At 45.8% G+C, this 23,106-nt stretch overlaps 1 protein-coding gene across 4 annotated transcripts; it reads left to right on the top strand.

The window, feature by feature from the left end:
- Window positions 1-3,317: 3,317 nt before the first annotated feature.
- Window positions 3,318-23,106, top strand: LOC125444688 (2',3'-cyclic nucleotide 3' phosphodiesterase). 4 transcript variants are annotated; one of them, XM_048517266.1, is made up of 4 exons: window positions 3,318-3,393; window positions 16,722-17,391; window positions 20,575-20,717; window positions 21,693-23,106. In XM_048517266.1, exons 2-4 carry the CDS (start codon window positions 16,776-16,778, stop codon window positions 22,143-22,145), a joined length of 1,212 nt encoding a protein of 403 aa, XP_048373223.1. In that variant the 5' UTR covers window positions 3,318-3,393; window positions 16,722-16,775; the 3' UTR covers window positions 22,146-23,106. The 4 variants fall into 4 exon arrangements, with proteins under 4 accessions (XP_048373223.1, XP_048373221.1, XP_048373224.1 ...); XM_048517264.1 differs by lacking the exon at window positions 3,318-3,393 and adding an exon at window positions 4,073-4,200; XM_048517267.1 differs by lacking the exon at window positions 3,318-3,393 and adding an exon at window positions 4,305-4,458.

Genomic DNA, 23,106 nt, shown 5'->3' with positions numbered 1-23,106 from the left:
GCTTAGCTTTTCCACCTACTCAGCCCCATCTCAACTGCTACCTAGGGTTGCCAACCTCCAGGTAAGGACCGGGAGATCTCCCAGAATTGCAGTTGATCTTCAGATGATCAAGATCCATTCCCCTGCTTTGGGGGATAAACTCTATGGCATTATGCCCTGCTGAGATCCCTCTCTTCCCCAGTTTTCATCCCCAATTCTCCAGGATTTTACTGTTCCAGAGCTGGCTGCCCTCCTGCTTCCTGTAAAAAAACAACTTGGAAGCTGGTATTTTGTTTATTATTGATAGATTATTTGGTGTTTGCATTATAATGTCTTATATTTGTTAGCTGCCTTGGGTATTCTATGAAGAGAAGGATGAGATATGAATTAATAAATAAATAAAACTATTCTCAAATCCTGAAGCAACATGGCTCAGGATCAAGTCCCACCCAGGCCAAGTCCCACAAAATTCCCAGATGCCATAAATAATTAGGGCATGGAGAAGCTGGAAATGGAGCCCAGTGGGTTCCACCCCCACCTTCTCCATGTCACAATCTGTAGCGCCCCCTCCTCCCTTTCTCTTCTTTGTATCTTTTTCTCTTTTTCCCCCTTCTTCGTTTATTTCTCTGTCTTTATTTCGAGGGCTGCCACCAGGAACAAAATTCAAAAAACGCTTTCATTTCCCCTTTTTTAAAAAGTATTTTCTTGGTAGTGTGTACGAGGTGCAAGGCAAACGGATGGCATTTGTGGTACTCAGGAAAATCAGGAGGGAGCTCCAATATTGAATTGAAAATAAGATTTTATTTATAACTGGATTTTATTTATAATGTCAAGGTTCCAAACAAATTATTTACAAAAGTAAAATTAAAATCTGAGAACCAAATACTGCATTCTGACCCTTTTCACATCTTCTCTGTCTATCCCTTATGCTGTTCTCTCAGACTAGAATTTAATCCTTTCACTCCTAAAATGAAACTGTCACCCATACAGCTTCTGTCCTTTTCTGACATACTCCAATTCTTCCTCAGAGAGTGTTCTGACACTCATACTTTTGACAATTTCTATATTCCGCAGATTAATACATCTCAAAACTAGCTTCAATTTCTCCTTCTCTTTCTAAAAACACAGCCAACATTCCTCTCACACAGTTTCCCCCATACACACAGAGATCTCTCCCTCTGACTCTACCCTCCTTCCCCCACCCCCCACCCCCAATGCTGCCGCCGCCGCCATCCAGGCACTCCTCGCAAAAAACAATCACGACTCACCTGCTTTTTTCTGGCCACCCCCCCCCCCTCCTGTGTAGCACTCAGTTTAAAGACTGACCTACAGTTTCAGTCCAACCTTAAAATTGTTACACAATCATTTATGGCATCTGGGAATTTTGTCTCTGCCTCAAGATGTGAACATATACCTGTCAGTGTGAGGGTAGTTGAAGTTACTCATTACCATGTAAAAAGTTTTCCCCCGTCTGGTTGCTTCCTGTACTCCTTTCTCAATTTCAAGATCACTCTCAGAGTTTTAATAAGTTGGCAATAGTAGATTGTAGTTTTGGACTCTCCACCAATGGTGATTGGAGTATGTCTGCTATTCCTGAAGTATTTCATCCAATTGAACTCTGAGTGATGGGGCCACCACGCTGACTCAAGACATCCTTCCTATATCACTTGTATCTTGGTATGGCTGATGCCTCTGATTGTTCCCCTGCCCCTCCAGGTTTCTGAGATGCCCATCAAAGCTATCTTCTTGAAGAATCGTTGCACCTGCTTTCTCATCATAGCTCACAAGCTTCTAGTGCCTGCATATACATACCTATATGTTTTTTTCCTTCTCCAAAGTCACTTGGTGTGCACATTTATCCTGTGGCCTCTTTTTGTTGCCATGTCACAGCCATGTCACAGCTGCCTTAGGGCGACCCTGTAAGGTTTTCAAGACAAGATATATTCAGAGGTGGTTTGCCACTGCCTGCCTCGATGTTATGATCCTGATATTCCTTGGAGATCTCCCATCCAAACACTAGCCACTGTAGGGCTGACCCTGCTTAGCTTCTGAAATCTGGCAAAAACGGGTTGCTATGGGGCTATCCAGGCCAGGGCTGTTAGGCGTCCTTAAATGGCTATCATTTAAATGGCCAGAGCAGCAAACTCTAATCCAGGGGTAGGGAACCTTTAACACTCAAAGAGCCATTTGGACCCGTTTTCCACAGGAAAAGAAAACACTTGGAGCCACAAATAATTTTTGACATTTAAAATAAAGATAACACTATATATAGGGTTTTTTTTTTACCTTTTACTCCGCTCATTCTGAGAAGCACATGGATGCGCCTGCCCTGCTGCCTGCAGGGCGGGCAAGGATGAAGCCGGCGACTCGGTCTTGCCAGCCGCCTGGAAAGCGCCCGCCCTGCTCCAACGGGGCGGGCGAGAGGGGAAGCCCGCGACGCGGCCCAGCCGACCGTGGGCAGTTGGTGCGCCTGCCCTGCTGCCTGCAGGGCGGGCAAGGATGGGGCCGGCGGCTCGGCTTGTGGAGCCACAGTGCAAGGGCAGAAGAGCCGCATGCGGCTCTCGAGCCGCAGGTTCCCTACCCCTGCTCTAATCTGTAGAACCAGGTTTGATTCCCCTCTCCTCCACCGGAGTGGTGGGCTATTCTGGCGAGCCGACTGTTTTCCTGACTCCTCCACTTGAAGTCTGCTGGATGACTATGGGCAGTTCTTTCCAAACTCTCAGCCTCACCTGCCTCATGAGGTGTCTGTTGTCTTATCCCATGCCGAATGAATGAATGAATGAATGAATGAATGAATGAATGAATGAATGAATGAAAAGGTGTCTGTTGTGGGAAGGGAAGGTGATTTGCTTTGAGGCGTGTTAAAAGTAGAGCAAAGCAGGGTATAAAAACCAACTTTTCTTCTTCGTCATTTCCCATCATCCTTTCCTATCACGGTGAGTTTTTGACTTGTCCCCATTGAGAGGATCCAGACTATTCAGTCCATCGTCTCTCAAGAATTAATCACTACAAAGAAGATTCCCTCCAGGTAACTTTCCCTCAGTATTAGTTTAAAAAACTGCTCTGCAACTTGTGATATTAATATGATATTAAGTGCCAGCAGAAATGGAGCCAGGTTTCTCTGTGCAAGCTCAGACAAACATGTTCTCACCTTGAAACTCTTCCTCCCACCACAATGTTTTGGCCAACCCATTGAGGCACTGTCTCTCCACCTTTCTAGCTGGCTCCTGTCTGAATGGAACCCCCCCCCCCCCCCCCCCCGCCTCCCAGTGGCCACAGTTGCTATTAGAAGCAAGTGTTTGGGTTAAGTTCTTCCTGTCTTGAGCAGCCAAGTCAAACCCCATCAACCTCAAGGAAGTTATTGCAGCCTCGCTAGCTGAGTTGTGGGGAGAGGAGCATATTTATTCACTTGAGGTACTTTTTTTTACTGCCTCATGGGTGGGTAAGGACACCAGCCTCCAGGTGTGACCTAGGAATTCCCTGAGATTATAGCTCATCTCTAGACTACAGAGATCAGTCCCCCTGGGGAAAACAAATGGGTTATTTATGGCATCATCCCCTACTGAGGTCCCTGCCTTCCCCAGGTTCTCTCCCCCCCCAAAAAAAAAATTCCCCAGGAGGTTCCAGACTAGGTCTGTCAACCCTACCCTAATATTTTTACTTCTAGTATGAAAGGTGTGCTGTTATGTCTTGCTCAGGATAGCCCTAATCTTGTCAAACCTGATGAAACTAAGTAGGGTTGGTCCTGATGGGGGAACTACCAAGGAAACCAGGCAGTAGCAAGCATCATTTGTTTGTCCGGACGACCCAGGCTAGTCCAATCTCATCCGAGTCCTGGTTAGCATTCGGAGTGGAGACCACCGGAAAAGTCTGGGGCGCCTTTGCAGAGGCAAGCGGTGGAAAACCCTGTACAAGAAAGACGCGCGCTATCCTCGATGGTCTGCAGGGGGCAGCCGATGCTTTAGTTTACCGCATCCTCAAGCGCATGCGTGGAAAAGCCGCGCCAGCAGGTGCTTCGCCTGCTTCTGCCACCGTTGTACCAGGCAGGGACGAAAGGGGGCGTGGCCTCCCCCTCCCTTCTCCATCGAGCCTATGAAAAGGCGGTGCGCGCGGGCTCTCGCCTGCCAAGCGTAAACATAAGCGAGGCTGACCGCGCGCTTGCCGCTGCCAGAGGCGTCGATTCTGCCGCGTCCGCCCTCTCCGCTCGGTGGCGCTGCCATGGTGAGTGCGGATTGATATTGGGGTTCACGGTGGCAGAAGAACCACGCTTCAGGGCGGCGGCTATAAAAATGTTCTTTTTTTGCTAGGCTGGGAAAGAAGAACAGCTGGCCAGCGGTGATGTCCTCTTTGTCTTGGGAGAGGGGCTTGTGATGCTGATGAAGCTCTGCCCCATAACAGAGGTTCTTCTGTCTTTAAACCACTTCAGGAGAGGCAGAAATTCAACAGGCAAAGTTTTCTCCCGCTTTGCTTTAGCAAAAGGTAGAGTTGGTGCTTTGTTTCAAAGCACAGCATCCTCTGGCAGGACAAGAAGAGAGGGCAGCTTCCGAATTCAGCTGCACTAAAGCAGGGTTGGCTGTTTGTTGGAAAGGGCAGAGAGCAAATTGCAGACCGTGTGGGTGGGGATCTGAAGGTGGTTCTCAGGGGCTGTCATGGGCAGGAGCTCAGGCTTGGAGGAAAGACTCTAACACTGCATGGCCCTCGTCAGAAGAGCTTGGGTGGGGTCCTGTTCCCCATGGAAGTTTAACGTTGAAAAGTGTTTGCTGCTCTGTTTCCCATCCCAGGAGGTCATGCTTTCGCACATGCTGAATAATGCGCTTTAAATGCACTTTGCGGATTTTATTGTGTGAAATGGTAAAATTCACTTACAAACCATTGCAGGGCATTGAAAGTGCATTATTCAGCAAGAAAAGGGCTACAGCCTGCACCCCGATCTACTCTGTGCTAAAACTAATTTCAGGGGGGAATAGATGTGGCAGGCGGCCATGGGCTTTTTGAAGATGGGGCTCTGCGTGCAGGAACAGACGGGAATTATATTCTGGAAGATCCACGGCAGAGCTGCTCTCTGCAGTTTACATTCCTGACATTTTTAGGTGGCACAAAAATAATGGTAGGAGAACCTGACTTTCCCACCTTTGAAGGAGGGGAGAAGGTTTTTGCCAGGATGAGGTATGTTATTTTCTCAAACAACATATATGTTGCAGAATAATATGCGCCGTTTCCTTTGACAGCATCCCCCTAAAAGCTGTAAGTTCAATTCCCTTCATCCTAACCTGGTTTGCAGATTGAAGGTCAAATCTCATCAGATTTCAGGAGCTATGCAGGGTTGGTCCTGGCTAGTTTTTGGATGGGAGACCACCGAGGAAGTACGGGGTTGCTATGTAGAAAAAAGCAATAACTAACCACTCCTGTTAGTCTTGTGCCTTTCAGACCTTACAGGGTTGCCACAAGTCAGCTTAGACTTCACAGCACTTCAAACACATACAAAATTATCTCTCCATTTGGCATAATTTAGGCAGGTGGAAGCGGGTAAAAGGGTGTGAAGCACATGGAACTCTTCAACAACATTGCGATGAACACTACGAAATGTCAAAGCATCCACCCTTATGTGGATTTGGTAGAAAACGTATCAGACTGCCACCACTTTGCTAGGTGGATAATGGCACAACCCTATCTTCACTGTGGTTTCGGCTATTGGGGATTTTCTTTCATAGGGAAACTGACACCGTTTTTTAAAAAAAACTTTGAAAATCACATGCAGTTATATATGAAAAAAATCATGCAGAAAGGAAAGTCATTTACCACTACCATCACCGTTTGGAATTTCCCCTTGGTAGAGAACTGTAGAGAAATCACCTGTTCTGCAAAATTAAATCATCTTGCACGATATAGCACATGGACTTCAGACCCAGCCAAGCGGGAAGTTCTTGTCCATTATTCAGTTATGGGAACTAGGAAAATAGGAATAGACAGTAGAAATGAAAGACTATGGTGAGAAGTAGCTGTTTTGTTATAATGATGTGTTCTTTTTTGGAGAGGCAGGCCCTTACTGGTTGTCTTGGAATGTTCCTTGCCATGTGGATATTTCCCCACCCCATTCCGTCTTCCCATTCTCTGGAAGCAGCAGAGAGACTTTCCTTGAACAGTCCCAACAGGGCTTGCAGATCTGGCAATCTTAGGAATGCAGAAGGCAGAGTTACGCAGGCAGATATTTCCCTCCCTTAAACTGTAGCAGAACTTTTGAGCATCAGTGGGAGCCAGCTGACCCAGAACACTGTTAGGGCAACAGCCCAAATAGTACCTCTTGGTTTCTGTCTCAAGCCCTGCAAGGAGGACAGTCTGCGTAAGAAATGTAAGTTACTTTCAACCCTGGCTTTGAGAAAGTGGGAGTCTTTTTGTCATTCTTGTTCCTGAGACTGTTGAGATAGGAGACTGTATCTGTTCATGGTATAGGGTTGGCCCATGTAAGGTGCACCCGTTCCTTCTTGGGACTCGGCTCCCAGGGGACGGTAGTCGAGCACCTGTGAAACATCACTTCCCCCTTCAGTAGTCTTCGAGGAAGCTCAGCAGCCCTTGTAGAAGCAATTTGAGGAAATAAAACAGCTCTAAACTGAACTCCGAAAGTAGTCTCTGCCCTTTATTTCTCTTTTGATTTTTGTAAAACTTCCCAAGCGTTGGATCTGGATTTAGGCTTACTAATAAGTTTCACTTTCCTAAATCAGTTCTGTCAAAACTACACAAGCAACTGACAGAGACAGTCTCCTGTGCGTATGGGCAAGGCTTTACAGGTGTGTGTTGAAAGCTTGTTTTGAAGTGGAGAAAGCAGGTAGGTGGTTAACATTCTTCATTTAGAAGCTGCTCTAAAAATATATTGTTGAGATATGAGATTGTATCTGTTCACAATACAGGGTTGGCCCATGTTGATTGCACCCATTCCTTCTTGGGACTCAGCTCCCATGAGATGGTAGGGGCTGCATTCTGTATCAAGTAAGGCCCAGTTCATGATGTTATTTACAAGACAATATTAACACCTTACCCCTCTCCCCATACATCACTACCCTATTTTCACATTTGTTGCAAGCTTATTAGTGTGGAAGGGTGAAACAGATTTTAATGGGATTCTTTCACATACATTTCCAACTTGATTTTCCTTTCAGTATCAAAGGCTTTTACCCACCCCAGATTCCTTCTGTCAGTGACAAATCGTGAGCAGGGCGAAGCCTATAGAAAATGTTAATTCATATATACCATTTCCAAACTTTTGACAGCTCACATTAAAATTGGAGCCAGACTTCACCTCTGCTCCCTAAAGCAATGGATTTCAAACTTGTTGATACCAGAGCCACTTGCAAAATAATTCCACATTAGTTTCCCCTTCTCCAGCACAGAGGAGTCTCACATCAGTTCACACAGTGAACAAGTTTATGTTCTGTTTTTCATGCTTAGTAAATATATCACACAAGTAAGCAACAGACTGTGTTATTTAAAAGCAAACCCAATTTTTCTGTCACACCCCCTCCTTTTGTACCCCATTTCTTCTTCCCCCTCCTGACCCTGTGATTCACCTACAAGAGAGTAGCAGCTCGTTTTTATGACCCAGCCCATGGTTTGAGAGCCCTTTCCCCAGAAGTTTTCCTTTCTCTGTGTGGTGCTAAAACTGAAATGCTGTCAGTACCATCAGCCATTTTTGTTCTACCTGAATAACTGCCACTTAATTGAAAGGAAACCAGACAAGAACAGTAACACATGCAGAGATACAACAGGAAGCCTCCAGACAGCAGGAGCAGCTGAATGCTTCAGCCCCAGCAAGGGCAAGGCATAAGTTATATGGAGACACACAAGGAGTTGTCTCCCAACCCCCATTCTGGAATTGCCAGCATGTAAATTCTTTTTTAAGAATTATAGCAGCCTGTGTCTTGCAAATTAGTACAGAACAGTACTTGCCCACTGAAGTTGCATAAACTGCCCACACAATCTTAACGATTTTTGGAATTTTTTGCCTCAAAAAGAACCGAAACATTGGCTGCTTTGAAGCTCCTGTGTATCTGGTAAGCTGCTGACCACAATTACACAAACTTTTCTTTCACAAATGCTTTTCTGCCTGGTTGGCAGACCGATTAGTCGAGGCAAAGGGCTGTTTGCAAGCTTAGCTGGCAGAAAAATAGCTAAGGTTGGCATCTTATCAGACATTCCAGACCTCAACAGAGAATGTACTTATCAGTGGATTCATTTTGTACGGGAAGGACTGGGCGTGTCTTTCATTTGGATCTATTATAAGCGAAACACCCTAACCTGGATATCCCCCAGTTAGCCTGACCTCATCAGATCTCAGAAGGTGAGCTGGGTAAGCCCCGGCTGGTATTTGAATGGGCAACCTCCAAGGAATATTGGGACTGTGACACAAAGACAGGCAGTGCCAAACCACCTCTGAACCTCTCTCTGCCTTGAAAACCCCTTGACTTGACGGCAAAAAGGGCAGCATTCAAATAATTCTGAACTTCAAAAAAAAACACCCCTGTATACAGTAATATCTTTTTACTAAGACCAATCAAAACTGCACAAAATAGCAGTACAGTACAGTAAACCTTTATTAGGCATAAATAATTCTGCATACGGTATGTTTGTATGATAAACAACAATACAATGAGGAATCCAGTACACTAAGTTAGGATGAATTATACACAAACTTTCTGGAGACCTATTGTAATATCCATATGTTAATTAAAATTGATTTGAATGACTTCTCATGTTTATTACAATGACTTGAGCCTCAGACATTAGATCAATGTAATTTAGATGGTTTGATACATCGAGGGGCATATTTTAGTACTGTCTTTGAGATATTACTTCTGCTAGATATGTAGTGACCCTAAAGGTTATCTCAGAAGATGCATCACTAAGTAAATACTTCACTACATAAGCTGAAGGTAAATTTGTTTTAGCTTTAATAATAGGGATTATATAGTGACTACATAATGCAGAGTGAAGCTGACATTCTAGGAGTATATGCTGTATTGTGTCCACGGCATTTACAGAGCATGGGCATAGTCTGTCAGCGAATAAAACGCCTTGAAATCTCCCGATTGTAACTTTAGAAGGAAAGGCATTTACTCTGGCAAGCATAAATGAAAATAGCATTTTTTTAGTTCCTCAAGAATGCTTAATCAGTAAAAGAAGAAACGGGGAAATGATCCAGTGTGTAGCAGAATATGCAGTAACTGCACAGAATTATTTCTCCTAAAACAGCACCAGTCTGTTTGGGTCAAACTCTGCACTTCCTAGATTCCAGTTGAGAACAGAGAATCTCAGCAATGCAATTTCTGAACTGAGCCTGTCTGTTCCAAATCATCACGTCGCACACCCTGGTGTATTATTTCACTCAAAACTATTCATCCTTTAACCCCAGAGTCCACATAGCTGCCAGCTGTTCAGTCTCAGAGGCAGAAAACAAAGACAGCAGAACTTTCCCCTCTGAGGGCTTTCATTATCACACCTGCATTAGATGGAAAAGTAAGAATGATGACTTAAGTCTGGTATTCAAGGGTGCGTTTCAAGCTTTAGGCATAGTTTCTGTCCCTCTCTGAGCATGTCTGCTGTCAGTATGAGAAGGTTTGATAATAATCACCTTTGTGATAACCCCTCACAGGAGGTCACCAAAATCTTAAGCACAGTTCCACAGTCCTTTTAGCAGGTCTTTAACCTTTCTGCTGTTTTGCAAGTTGCTTAACCAGAAATACTGGCTTTTGTCCATTCGGCGGATTTTGGGCTCCACATTTTCCCCAGCACAGAGAAACTCTGTGGAGAACGAATGTTTGCAGCCAGGACTTTTTCAACTACAGTTAGCAAATCTTTTTTATTCCACAATCAAATCTCCTTCTTTGAAAATAGGCTAAAACTGCGGCATGGAAGCCCGTCCCCTATTTTTATCTTTCTTGAGTTTGTTTGTTTTGCTATCAAGTCTGACTTATACAACCCATGGTGGGGTTTCGAGGCAAGGGACTTTCAGAGGTGGTTTGCCATTGCCGGCCTCTGTTTCATGACTCTGGTATTTCTTGGAGGCCTCCCATATAAATACTAGCCAGGGTTAACCCTGCTTAGCTTCAGAGATCAGATGAGACCAGATGGGGCCGTCCAGGACATGGCCATGAGATATGTAGAAACGTATGCTGTGAAGATGGACTAGCTCAAAAACTATCTTCTCATGTGCTGCCACAACTGTTTTATACCCACATGGAATCCATCTATCCCGGTGCTCTCACTAAAAGGTCTAAGCATAGCCAGTAGCTGTTAGGCAGAAGTACTGTGCTTCCACAATAGAAACTATTCCTAACCGTACTTTGAACTTTTGTTGGGAAAATAGTCTCAGTGGGGCAGCAGGTGGTTTTAGAGAGCTGGTGCTGGGCCTGACAGGGCAGTGGGAGGCCTTTCCTTCACCCCTGCAGCTTCTGCCGCCCCCCGCCTCCCCACTTATTCCTTTCTCCTTAACTGAGGCTCACCATTTTACAGTTTTGTCATTGGTGTAAGGCAAATGAGGGAATTGCTCCAGTGGTTTCACAGGAAATGTCTTGCATTCAATGGAGGCAGGTACAGGTTCTGTTCTTGCCCCAGGCACCATTGTAGTTAGGCACGCCACTGTCCAGCTTGGTCTTTGGGGAGGGTTGGAGGGGGGGGGGCTGGGATGGCTGGTGCCAGGTACTAGGACCCAAGTGGAGCAACAAAAAAGGTCCAGGAAGTGGTGGCAGATTAATTAAAAAATCTCCTCAGGTCTTTTCGTGAGACAGAGTATAGTTGATATGTGTCATTCTTACAAGAATCATGTTCACATTCACCAGCAAATGCATTCCTTCCTCACAATTGGCTGGGCACTTCTAAGGTATCTTCAACTGAAGACATGTTTTGATCTCCAAATGGTTCTTTTCCAGGGATTTTTCCACTTACCCTTTACTTCTTCAGTCAGGCACGGTAAATTGTCATCCACCTCTGTTTTGCTGTAGGAAACCAAACAAGGGGAAAAATTGTTCCCCAAAAACAGTGGGTTAGGGCTGAGACAATATGTCAGAGGCTCAATTGCTTTGAAGACCCCATGAACAATACCAAGTGTAGTCACACGCAGCATAATAAGAGGTCAAATTGCCACATAGATCCAGAGAAAGTTGCATGCACTGAAATTAATGGCCCAAGAGCTAGACATTATTCACATTCTGTTGATTCCCATGAGAGACTGAACTGCTAACTTTGGATGAATCATAGCATCACAGAGTTGGAAGAGACCCCAAGGGCCATCAAGGCCAACCCCCTGCAATGCAGGAACACACCATCAAAGCACTCCTGTCAGATGGCCATCCATCCTTTCCAAAGAAGGAGACTCCACCACACTCCAAGGTAGTGCGTTCCACTGTTGAACAGTCAGGAAGTTTTTCCTGATGTTCAGGTGGTATCTCTTCACCTTGAACCCATTACTCTCGGTCCTAGTGTCTGGAGCAGCAGAAAACAAGCTTGCTCCCTCACCAACATGACATCCCTTCAAATATCTAAACATTCCTATCACGTCACCTCTTAACCTTCTCTTTACCAAGCTAAACATACCCAGCTCTTTAAGTTTTACTCCTTGTCTGGATCAAGGCATGAGATACATCCATAAGCACCACAGATATCCTACCTAGGTCGGCAGTAAAGGTTATATAACTACTGCATCCTGTCCGGGTCAACTCTCTGTTTTCTCTATATACCTGTTGTCAGCATCTCAGCAGGCACACTCCAAAATAATGAAATTTTGTATGTGTATGTAAAAGAGGATTCATTCTGGATAGTACCATGGGTGATAATAGCTTCCAAAGCACCTCTGTTGATAAACCTACACTGTAGCCTGGAACAAATCACGTAAACAAGTTCAAAGCTAGTAAAGTTTGAATATTGCATTTGCATTTCGTTCAAATATACATTTGAAACAAGGGTTTATGGGATCAGACACTAATTCATTTGGACGGCTGTTTCCCTATAATTTTAAAATAACACCTTTGATTATATACCTGCACATGACCATGGGTTTTAGAAACAGAAAAGTGATTTTGAAAATTCAAAGTAAAATTGGAGGATGTATGTTTTCAAAAGCTTCTGAATTGAAAGGTAGGCCTTTACTAGCACACAGTAATCGGGCTGGCTTAAGAGTTTTGGTGCAGGGGCAGAGTTGGCTGGGCATCTGAATATAATTATGTCTTTAAAAGCAGATTTCTAGTCCTCATGGAGGCGTCTGGATGTCTCCAGCATTGAGAAGGGAGAGGCTGAACTGAGTCGTTCTGCCCCTCCCTTTCGCTTGTTTATGGTGGGAGGGAGGAAGATTGGGAGGATGCCTGTTCTGTGTAGAATGGGACAAATTGTTCCATCCAAGTTCTCCTTTTAGGACAGTCTTGTGTGGTACTATTGTCTGTGTCTCCTCCCACCCATTTTGACACAAGCATTTATTATTTCAGATTCGCTGCAAAACAATTGATGCTCACAGTGGTGGGCTTTCCCCCCTCCTCTATTATCGTTCTTTTGTTTTGCTGGTATTTTTTTTTCTAAAAAGCCATTGTTAGCCGCTGTTCTGCAGGCAGCTGTTTGTGTCAAAATAGTGTAACAGCCATTAAATTCCCTGGTGTCCTGACCCAATACAAGCTGCCTCTTCTCTGTGCCTTGTAGCAAGATGCCTGCAAAAAAAAAAACACACACCACAAACCAAACAGATAAAGCAGGAGGAGCTTGGCAGGCACATTAGCTGGTACAACTCAAAAACTTGCCTATTTATGCCAATGGAAGTACAGGACTCTTTGCTGCTAGCTCTTCCCCATAGATAAGTTATAGTCACTATAAGAACATAAAAAAGAGCCTGCTGGATCAGACCAGAGTCTATCTAGTCCAGGACTCTGCTACTCGCAGTGGCCCACCAGGTGCCTTTGGGAGCTCACATGCAGGATGTGAAAGCAATGCCCATGCTGGCAGGGGCTGATGGGAATTGTAGTCCACGAACATCTGGAGCACCATAGGTTGGCCACCCCTGCTCTATAGGGTTGCCAAAAGTCAACTGTGACTTGACACATACATAAACCTGCTTTAGATATGTTCACATTAATCTGGTCGATAAATCAGGTACTACAGAAAATAACTACTGTCAGTAGTGATTAGTGGATTTACAGGAACGGTAATTATAGGTATTCCTGTCAGCTAAAGATAAATTGTTGCAGCTCTGTTACTGGCAAATTCCATCCTCAGTTATGTAACCGAAGAAAAGGTGATCGCTTTACTTTTCTCTTCAGTAGTTTTGGTGGGCTACTACACACTTTTTTCTCCCCCAGGAAACCACCCAATATCCCAAACAGTTAGAGGTCAGGACAGACTGGTCCTATATACCTGTTCCAGTCTGCACTAGAGGGGTGGGGAAGTCATCTATTGGTCTTGCCAACAGATACTGAACACTTTTCAGTTGCTTGACTTTCTCTTAAATGTCAAGTGAGACTCTGGGTCTCTGAGGGAGGCTGGGAATCTTGGGGGCTGCAGTCCTAAGCAGAGTTACATCCTTGTAAGTCTGTTGCAGTCAGTTGGCTCAGAACTGTTCAAAATGTCACTAAAATCTCTTTGTTCAACATGAGTTAATCCAAATGCTGAAAGTTCTAATGCCCCTCGATAATATTTGGGATCTGAGTGACACCTGGTGAAATTGGAAAAACTTAATAGGATTTCCAGTGACCAGGGAATAGAAAGCTTTGCTCCCTTCCCACAACTAGGAGAAGAGATCATGCAAAAATTGCATGATGGCTGCATGCTTTACACAGATAACAGAGCTTGGCTTTTCTTGTTAAAGGGTTTTGATTGTGAGTGAAGGGCACACACAGCCGAGTGTTAAATTGAATGGGCACCACGGGCAGAGTGGCACAGGGAAGATGGCCCATCTAGAGGTGTAAGAGCGGATGGAAACTCATTGCAGACAGTCCAGGAAAAAAGAGGGGTTCTGGATTGAGAAGGTTTTCAGAATGGGAAAAAGAGAAGGTGTTTTGAGCCAGAGAAAAGCTGTCTGCAGCTGTTGCTGCTCCTGAGCATCTGGTCTGCTAAGGCATTTGCCATCTCAGATCAAGGAGGATCAAGATTGTAGTCCATGAGCATCTGGAGCACCAGAGGTTGGCCACCCCCTACTATAGAATTTTTGAGGCATGATTTTTGAGACACCCCCTACTGTAGGATTTTTGAGGCGCCCCCTACTGCTCCAGAGACCAGGACACAGAGTAATGCATTCAAAATGCAGGAAAAGAAGAATTTTCTGACAGTACAGGCTGTTTGACAGTAGAATCTACTGCCTCGGAGGGTGGTGGAGTCTCCTTTTTTTGAAGGTTTTTAAACAGAGGGTGGATGGCCATCTCTCTGGAGTTGCTTTGATTGTGTACTCTTGCATGGCAGGGGGTTGGACTCGATGGTCCTTGTGGTCTCTTCCAATTCTATGAGTCTATGATTCTAAAAGCAACAAAAGGCATCCGAAATAGAATACAGGTTTCCCTGTGATCTTGTTCCAAAATATTTAGCTGGGGAGATCAGATTTATTTGGTGAAAAGAAGTCTTTTGGTTTGTGAGTTTCAGAATTGAGAAAGCCACACAGTAGCACAATATGCACAGAGGACAAGAGGCACGTGGCTGCTATTCCCTCTGCTTCCTACGCATGGCCTCAAAACTGAAACCAATATGCTAATGAAAGTATTGTTGAGTCAAATACTTGTTCAGCAGCTTAGGTTACCTTGCTTTACACAAGTGTTTGCTAGGCCACTAAGCAAGGAGGTAGGAAGAAATTCCTCTTTTCCAGATGCCCAAACTTAGAAAAGAAGGTAGAAGGATTGAAGCTTTTTCAGTTCAAGAACTGGCACAGAGTAGATTTGTGAAGTATCAGCAAACAAGTGATCTCTGGATGGGATTTTTGCTTGTCTTGGAAATCTGGTCAGGGTCGATGATTAAAACTTCAGAAATCCAGACCCCAAACGCCTGTTTTGCCACAAGGTATGAATGGAAAAATGAACCAACAACTTCTGTAGGCATATTTGCAAGGTTTGTGTGCAGTTTTGCAAATTAACATCAGCCAAAAGGAGCAGGCCCTTGCCCCAAGCAACTTACATGAGCAGCCCAAGGTTAAATTTCTATTCTTCATTACCTGTATCGCGGTTGGTGGCCCACCTTTATAACATCCCAGCAGCATCACATGAACATAAGAACATAAGAACAAGCCAGCTGGATTAGTCCAGAGTCCATCTAGTCCAGCTCTTTGCTACTCGCAGTGGCCCACCAGGTGCCATTGGGAGCACACATGCAGGAGGTGAAAGCAATGGCCTTCTGCAGCTGTTGCTCCCGATCACCTGGTCTGTTAAGGCATTTGCAATCTCAGATCAAAGAGGATCAAGATTGCTCCATTGCTCCATCAAGATGAAGGAGCATCACGTGCAATAAAAATGCAGAACCAATCCCTCCTCTTCCCTGGAGACCACAATATATCCAGAAACTTCACTTCCTCCCAGTGACGTAAGGCCAAGGATGTGGGGTGGGCAACACAACAGGTGCGCACTGGTGTGGGGGCGTGGCGGGGGCGCAGGGCCTTCTGGGGCTCACGTGTGCCCCAGGCGCAGTTCCCCCTCGCTCCAGCCCTGCTTCCTCCCACTGGTAAATGGAAATGTTTTGAAGGAAAAAAATGCATTTAATGGAGCAGCCAAAATTTTTAACTATGAGTGAAGGTTCTGAAAAGACCTAGTGACTGGTTGGGAGAATCTTATGATGAAGCTAAGGAACTTAACAGTGCAATTCTAAGACCACTTTCCTGGTAGGAAGCCTTATTTTGAATAGACTTGAGTAAGATTCTGAGTAGTCTGCAAGTAGATGCTAGGAAACATGGTGCCTGAAACCAGATGTCTAGTTTAAAGAAAAAGTGCCATCCTGTTAGGCATTTCCCCATCCCCAACTCACTGCCCAGTACCTGTGGGAAGCAGGCATGACATCGTGCCATGAGCTTTTTTATAGTGGTGACCAAGCCAGCAGCATCTACTCACAACTTCTGGCAAGGGCTAGGGGAGATGAGGACTTTGGGGACCACTGAGAGTCCCATACAAGCTGTGTGAAGGCAAGAGTTGCTTTAGCTGTGCCCGTTCATGGTGGGTGTCATCCATCACCACCATGCTGACATTCACAGGAGGAACCAGGTTTGATTCCCAGCTCTGCCGCCTGAGCTGTGGAGGCTTATCTGGGGAATTCAGATTAGCCTGTACACTCCCACACATGCCAGCTGGGTGACCTTGGGCTAGTCACAGCTTCTGGGAGCTCTCTCAGCCCCACCTACCTCACAGGGTGTTTGTTGTGAGGGGGGAAGGGCAAGGAGATTGTAAGCCCCTTTGAGTCTCCTACAGGAGAGAAAGGGGGGATATAAATCCAAACTCTTCTTCTTCTTGGGGGCCTGCTCTTTTGTTGGTCCTAAGAGATGTGTTAGTCTTGATGCTGCTGTTGTTGCAACCACGGACTGACAGAACTACCTCGTGTGGAATGCACCAAGTTCTTGTTCGATATAATGGCATAATTTAGAGCTGTCACTGGACCATTTGTGCTATCTGAATAGCCAACAGCAGCCCCCTTCACCACCGCAGACTGAAAACAGTGATCTTTTATTAATGGCCAAAAGATGGTATCTCGCTGTTTCTGGAATGTTCAAGTGCAATCACACAAACTATTTTTTTTCTTCCCAATTTCAGAACAAAGGCTTCGCCCGGAAGAGCCACCCATTCCTGCCCAAGATATTTAGAAAAATGGCTTCCCAGCCCAAAGAGCGCCCCGAGAGCTTGCAGTTTTCCTTTCTGGATGACGACGATACAATCACTACCATCCGGGAATCGAAAACACTTTTTATCCTTCGGGGTCTGCCAGGCAGTGGAAAATCTACTTTGGCACAGGCCATCCACGACAGGTATAAGGATGCTTGCAAAGTCGTCTCTGCTGACCACTACAAAATCACACCTGCTATCAGGAGCGCCGTTCCTGAAGACTACGGGAAGGTGGATGAGGAACTAGTTGACTATTTCAAGCATGACGTCAGCGTGGTGGTGATGGATGACACCCACCATGAACGGGAACGACTAGAGCAAATCTTCGACCTCGCTGACAAGTATCGCTATGAAGTCATCATAGTGGAGCCAAAGACACTGTGGAAATTGGACACCTTGCAGCTCAAAGATAAGAACCAATGGAAACTGACAGCCGACGAGCTGAAGAAGTTGAAGCCTGCCTTAGAAAAGGACTTCCTTCCTTTGTACTATGGATGGTTTTTGAGCAAAAGGAGCTCGGAGAATTTGCGCAAGACCGGACAGGCCTTTCTTGATGAGCTTGCCAGTATTAAAGTCTTCAAAAAGGAGTCTAATAAGCACTGTGGGTACCAAAAGGCTTTTAAATTTATATAAATAAAAACCAGCTTCTACTAACCATCTCTTATGACTTAATGCATGAGGAACGGCTTCAGGGTATCTCCTGAGTTGTCTATCCTTAGTTGCAATCCTTTCCACACTTACCTGGAAGAAAGCCCCAGTGAATAAAGTGGGACTTTCTTCTGAGTAAACATGAATAGGACTGCAGTGTCCTTGTCTGAGGATTTGCAGCACACACTTCTTTCTTTCTTTCTTTCTTTCTTTCTTTCTTTCTTTCTTTCTTTCTTTCTTTCTTTCTTTCTTTCTTTCTTTCTTTCTTTCTTTCTTTCTTTCTTTCTTTCTTTCTTTCTTTCTAGTTCTCATGACAGTTGAAGAGCTTGGGGGAATTCAATTCCCCATCATTCCACTGTTTTTTTCCCCAAAGGATCTGAAATTGTTCTGGGAGCGGAGAAAGTAGAATGAAATAGCCAAGGGTTCAAAAGTATGCAATCCTGACTGTATAATTTCTGAGGGGTTTCAGAGCAGAAAGCACAGAATTCTGGCCATTGAGGGTTTCAGAATGTTTATCCTGCAGGTAAAAAAACATTGCTGGAATTGGGTAGTTTTCTCTTGCCTTAGAAAGAGGTAAGTGACAGAAGTAGATCCCTGCTGTGTGTTCTTCAGAAGATCCCTGTTTTGTGTTCTTGGAACTTCTGTTGAGCTGGCCCACTGCACCTTTGGCTGCTCTCCTGCCTGGGTCTGTGGAGCAGTGGGATATCGCTTCCCCAGTCTCACAAGCAGTGGGATCCCCAGAGATCTTCGCAGGACTTCAATCCTTGCCTCACAGTTACTGTCTACAAATCCTCCTAAGATTCTGGTCTGCTAAACAGCCAGTATGGTCTAGTGCTGTGGTGGCGAACCTTTGGCACTCCAGATGTTATGGACTACAATTCCCATCAGCCCCAGATGTTATGGACTACAATTCCCAATGGGCCATGCTGGCAGGGGCTGATGGGAATTGTAGTCCATAACATCTGGAGTGCCAAAGGTTTGCCACCACTGGTCTAGTGGGTAAGAGTGGCGGATTCTAATCTGGAGAACTGGATTTTATTCCCCACTCCTCTACACGAAGTCTACTGGGTGACCTGGGGCTTGTCACAGTTCTCTCAGAAGTCTCCCTTGTCTGTTGTGAAGAGAGGAAGGGAAAGAGATTGTAAACTCTTTGAGACTCTTATAGGAGAGAAAGGTGGGTATAAATCCAAACTCCTCCTTTTCTTTTTCTAGAAGTCCTCCTTTCCCTTCTGAAAGGAAAGGCATCCTTTCAGAATAACGTTTTGTTGAGGGATGTCCAAGCTCCCCTTCACCAGGAGAAGCAGCAGGCATAGTGGTTAAGAGCAGGTGTACTCTAATCTGGAGGAACTGGGTTTGATTCCCCACTCTGCCGCTTGAGCTGTGGAGGCTTATCTGGGAAATTAAGATTAGCCTGTGCACTCCACCAGCTGGGTGACCTTGGGTTAGTCACAGTTCTTCTGAGCTCTCCCAGCCCCACCTACCTCACAGGGTGTTTGTTGTGAGGGGGGAAAGGAAAGGAGTTTTTAAGCCCCTTTGAATCTCCTACAGGAGAGAGAGGGGGGGGGGGTTTAAATCCAACTCTTCTTCTTCTTCCACACCATTTCCAGCCTTCTAGGAGCTGCTATTTCTGCTCCCTGCCACCTTCAAACAGCCTAGGCAGAGGGTCTCAAATATGCTGGTGCCAAGAAAAAAACCAGGAGCGGGTACTTATGAACCTGAAAACAAGTTTAGGCATATTTGAGAGTCAGCTGCCTTTCTACTTACAGGCAACATTTATCCCCACAGTAAATTAATTTCATTCCAAGCGCCTGATCCACACTAGCCGTTAGCCCCCTTATGGTCTCCAGCCCCAGGCCTGCCTGCATTGCTTCCTGCTGTTCTTGGGTGGCAGAAACACATGCACGAGGACAGTGCCAAAGGCAGTATTCCCTCTGGGAGGGCACCTGCAAATGTGCTGCCCTAGGCAGTCCCCTACTGCGAAGGCTGTTCCTGTACTGAGGACCACCTCAGGATGGTTGGAGGTCCTGGAGTGTCTGCAATTCTGCCCTGCCAAGCGATGGAAGAATGTATTTCGTATGCATGGAATGCCTCACCAGGATCCTGCTGCTGATAAAGAGGCACGGCCTCCTTGGCCATCTCTGCACCCTCAGGGGGCAGTCTGTTCCACCACACTGCACCCTCTCCCATTGGTTCCCAACATGCCACTCTTATTGAAATGGTAGGGAAAACCCAGGTGCACCTAGAACTGGAATGGGGAACTGTTGAACCTGTTGCTAGGAGCAAGGATCCTGTTCAAAGTTGGGCCTTTCAGCAGCTGATGTGGGGCTTCTGTTAACATCACACCAGGGGCCCCCAAAATGCATCAGAGACAGAATGGCAGAGCCTTGTGCCCTTTCAGTCTTTCTGTAGGTTCTCCTGTGCAGCACCTGCCGGAAGCTCCGCAAGAGGCATCCTTTCAGAATAATGTTTTGTGGAGGGCTGTCCAAGCTCCCCTTCACCAGGAGATCATATAAACATCTATAACAGTTCCATAGCACTTCAAAGTGCTACCGAATGCCAACATTTAGAAGTTATCTTATCCCTTCTCCTTATCCCAAACTGGATCTGTGAAGATTTCTGAAAATGCAGGGTTGTCACAGTCTGTACTTGAGGCAACAGGTATTTTCCAGGTGTAAACTAACCCTGCCAGTTACAAAAAAGATTAGAGTGTGGGTTAAGGCATTGGCGTACGTAGGGTGAAGCAAGCCAAGGGGCTCCTTGCCCGGGGGCTTACTGGCTGATCCTTTGCGAGGCAGTTAAGCCACCATGCCATCTCCTCCAGGCTGCGGCTCGCCAGCCTCTGCTTCCCTCCATCGCTTGGAGAACTGGTCTACTAGTTCTTAATGGCGGGTAGACCAGCTCTCTGGAGAGTTGATCTACCTCTGATTGAAAGCAATGGGTAGACCGCTGGAGAGCTGGTATATCAAGATAGGGAAGACCTGTCAGATTTCTTTTGGGAGGGGGGCACAATTTTAGTGCTTGCCTTACGCACCATTTTCTGTAGATAGGCCCCTGGGTAAGGGAAGGCACGATGGAGGAGACAGCGGGAAGAAAAAATGGGTGTGTTGGGCTTCATCCCATTCCCTTTTGCTTGCAGTTGGGGGAGCTATCGAAGATCCCAAAATGAAATTAGACTTGACCAGCTACTTTGTGAAAAGGCCTCCGGGTGTCTTGCACTGCACAACAAAATTCACCGACTTTGGGAAGGCCCCGGGATCAGAGGATTATGCCCAGCAAGAGGTGAGTTCTTCTTTCTACTGTCCTGATAGGGGCAGGGAGGGCAGCCCTTGTAAGGAGAGAACAGACTGCATTGTTGACAAACTACACACTGGCAGCTGGAGGCCGGTTGCCCAAATTGTTTAACTGAGATTATACAGACTGATCTCAACATTCTCAAGCATTAGATAACCAACATCTGTTCATAAACTATGTTGCCAAACATACTCAGCTTTGGAATTACTTTTTAAACAAGATGTTCTTTTGGGGCCTTCTGTTCCTAGAACTGAGTAAATAGTCATTTCTAGGAGCCAAAGAGAAGGGTTGAATTCCAAAGCTTTCTTTACAAATTTGGCTAAACTGCTTCTATATTTGCAAATGCATGTATGTCATTAAACTGCTTCATTTTCAGCCAGGGTTGGAAATGGCTATTTGCCGGACTTATTTGAGTGAGATTTTTTTCCTCTAGGTCACCAGGCAGAAAAGATGCAGAGATCTGGCCTAGATTAGTACCCAAAGTATGAATAATGAGGCTAACCCCCCCAAAACCATTGTGGACTAGTAACTTTTGTGAACTTACTGGTAAAGCTGATTTAAGCAAAGAAAAGCTGAGAGTTTTGTTTATTTTAATCAAGACATTCTCTGTCAAGAGTCTCCAGAACGAGGGAGAGGAAAGAGGGAAAGACAGAGAGAGAAAACTGACCAGTTAAAACTGACCATGTGGGCTCTTCACGCCGTTTGGACTTCTGAAACTAAGCAGATGTGTAAAAGGATGTTTCACACTCCTTCAGGATAAAACTGCCTTTCTGCAGGGAGTGACGCTTTAATCCTAAAATCTGCTTTCATACAGATATCGTTGTTATTGCACTTTTATCTTTAAGATGTGTGAAGCCTTTAAAAAAAACCTGTTCATCTTCAGAAGCCAAAAGTGGGTTTGGAAGGGACCAAAGTCTGATGTACTGACAGCCTTAAGATTTACAGGAATAATTTCCCCCTCAGGGCGTGAAGTCATCTTACGGAAAAGCTTTCTTCCTCACCATCTCAGCCCTCTTCATCACACCGCGGACGGCCGGGGCGCGAGTAGAACTGAGCGAACAGCAGATGCTTCTGTGGCCGGGGGACGTGGACGTGCTCCCGCCGACGGGCAGCCTCCCGAAAGGCAGCCGGGCTCACATCACCCTGGGCTGTGCCAGCGGGACGGAAGCCGTCCAGACAGGCCTCGACCTCCTCGAATTTGTCAAACTGGAAAAGGCAGGCAACAAAGGCGAGGAAATTGGGGAAATTGGAGGGGGGAAGCTTTTGTCCTATGGGAACGGCATGTGGATGATCCTGCTTTCTAAAAAGATTGAGGTGAGGGCCATCTTTGGAGGGTACTACGGCAAAGGTAAACTGGTGCCCACTCAAGGGGGCAGCAGAAGGGGCTCGCCTTTCAATGCCTGTGTGATCATCTAAGGGCCCTTCTTGCCCCAAACCACATTTTATACGAAGAAACAAAACAAACTTACCATTTTTGTCCTCCCACTAAAGCACAGCCCGCCCCTTCTGCAGGGACACGTATCTCTCCCCCCCTCAAACCCACTCCCCGCTTTGACCCTCAGGAAAGAAACCAGCCATTGGGGCACCTCTAATAGAAAGACTAGCACTTTTTTATATGTAAAGGTTAAGCTTAATGCAACTAAATGTTTCAATTCAGAGGCAGCTTAAGTTAAAAAAAAAAACAGAAACCACAGCATTGGGTGGGGGTGCAGGAGCATCTTTCCTGCTGGCACCCATGTCTCACATCCAGTCAACGTCACCGCCCGGGACCTGACTTTGAAAGCTGGTGCTGGTTGAGGAAATGACTCTCCCCTGTGGGACTTGTGCGGTGGGGTCATTCATTGTGTGGCGGGTCATAGCCCAAAGCAGCTATGTGGGACGTTGAGCCAGTGCCAAGCCCCAAAAGCATGGTTGCCAGAGATCAGTTCTCCTGGAGAAAAATGGCCGCTTTGGAAGGGGGACTCTATTATAGTCCGTCGAAGTCCCTCCTCTCCCCATATCCCACCCTCCTCAAGCCCCCCCCCCCCAAATCTCCAGGCATTTTCCAACCTGGAGCTGGCAACCAAGCCCCAAGGCGAGTTCTTGTGCCTCAGCCAATACCACCTTTAAAACCATTTCAGACTGGGGGTAGAGTGGGGGGCAGTTTTTTAAAGTGCTTCCCTGTGGTTACACCCCCCCCCCCATAGCTGTCTATTTGCAAGGAGGAATTTCTTTTAAACACAAGGATTTCAAAAGCAGCATGCTCCCTTGTAGTAGTTCTCGGTACATTCCATTTTACCCCCTTGTTCTGCTGAATTTAAAGACTTGGCATGAAGCAACACTGCCCACCCCAGCCCTAGTCTGTGAATCCCACTGAAAATCTGGCAAAAGGCAAAAA

The sequence above is a fragment of the Sphaerodactylus townsendi genome, linkage group LG15 (assembly GCF_021028975.2).
Source record: "Sphaerodactylus townsendi isolate TG3544 linkage group LG15, MPM_Stown_v2.3, whole genome shotgun sequence".
Lineage (NCBI taxonomy): Eukaryota > Metazoa > Chordata > Lepidosauria > Squamata > Sphaerodactylidae > Sphaerodactylus > Sphaerodactylus townsendi.
This window is presented reverse-complemented; position numbering and strand designations above follow the sequence as displayed.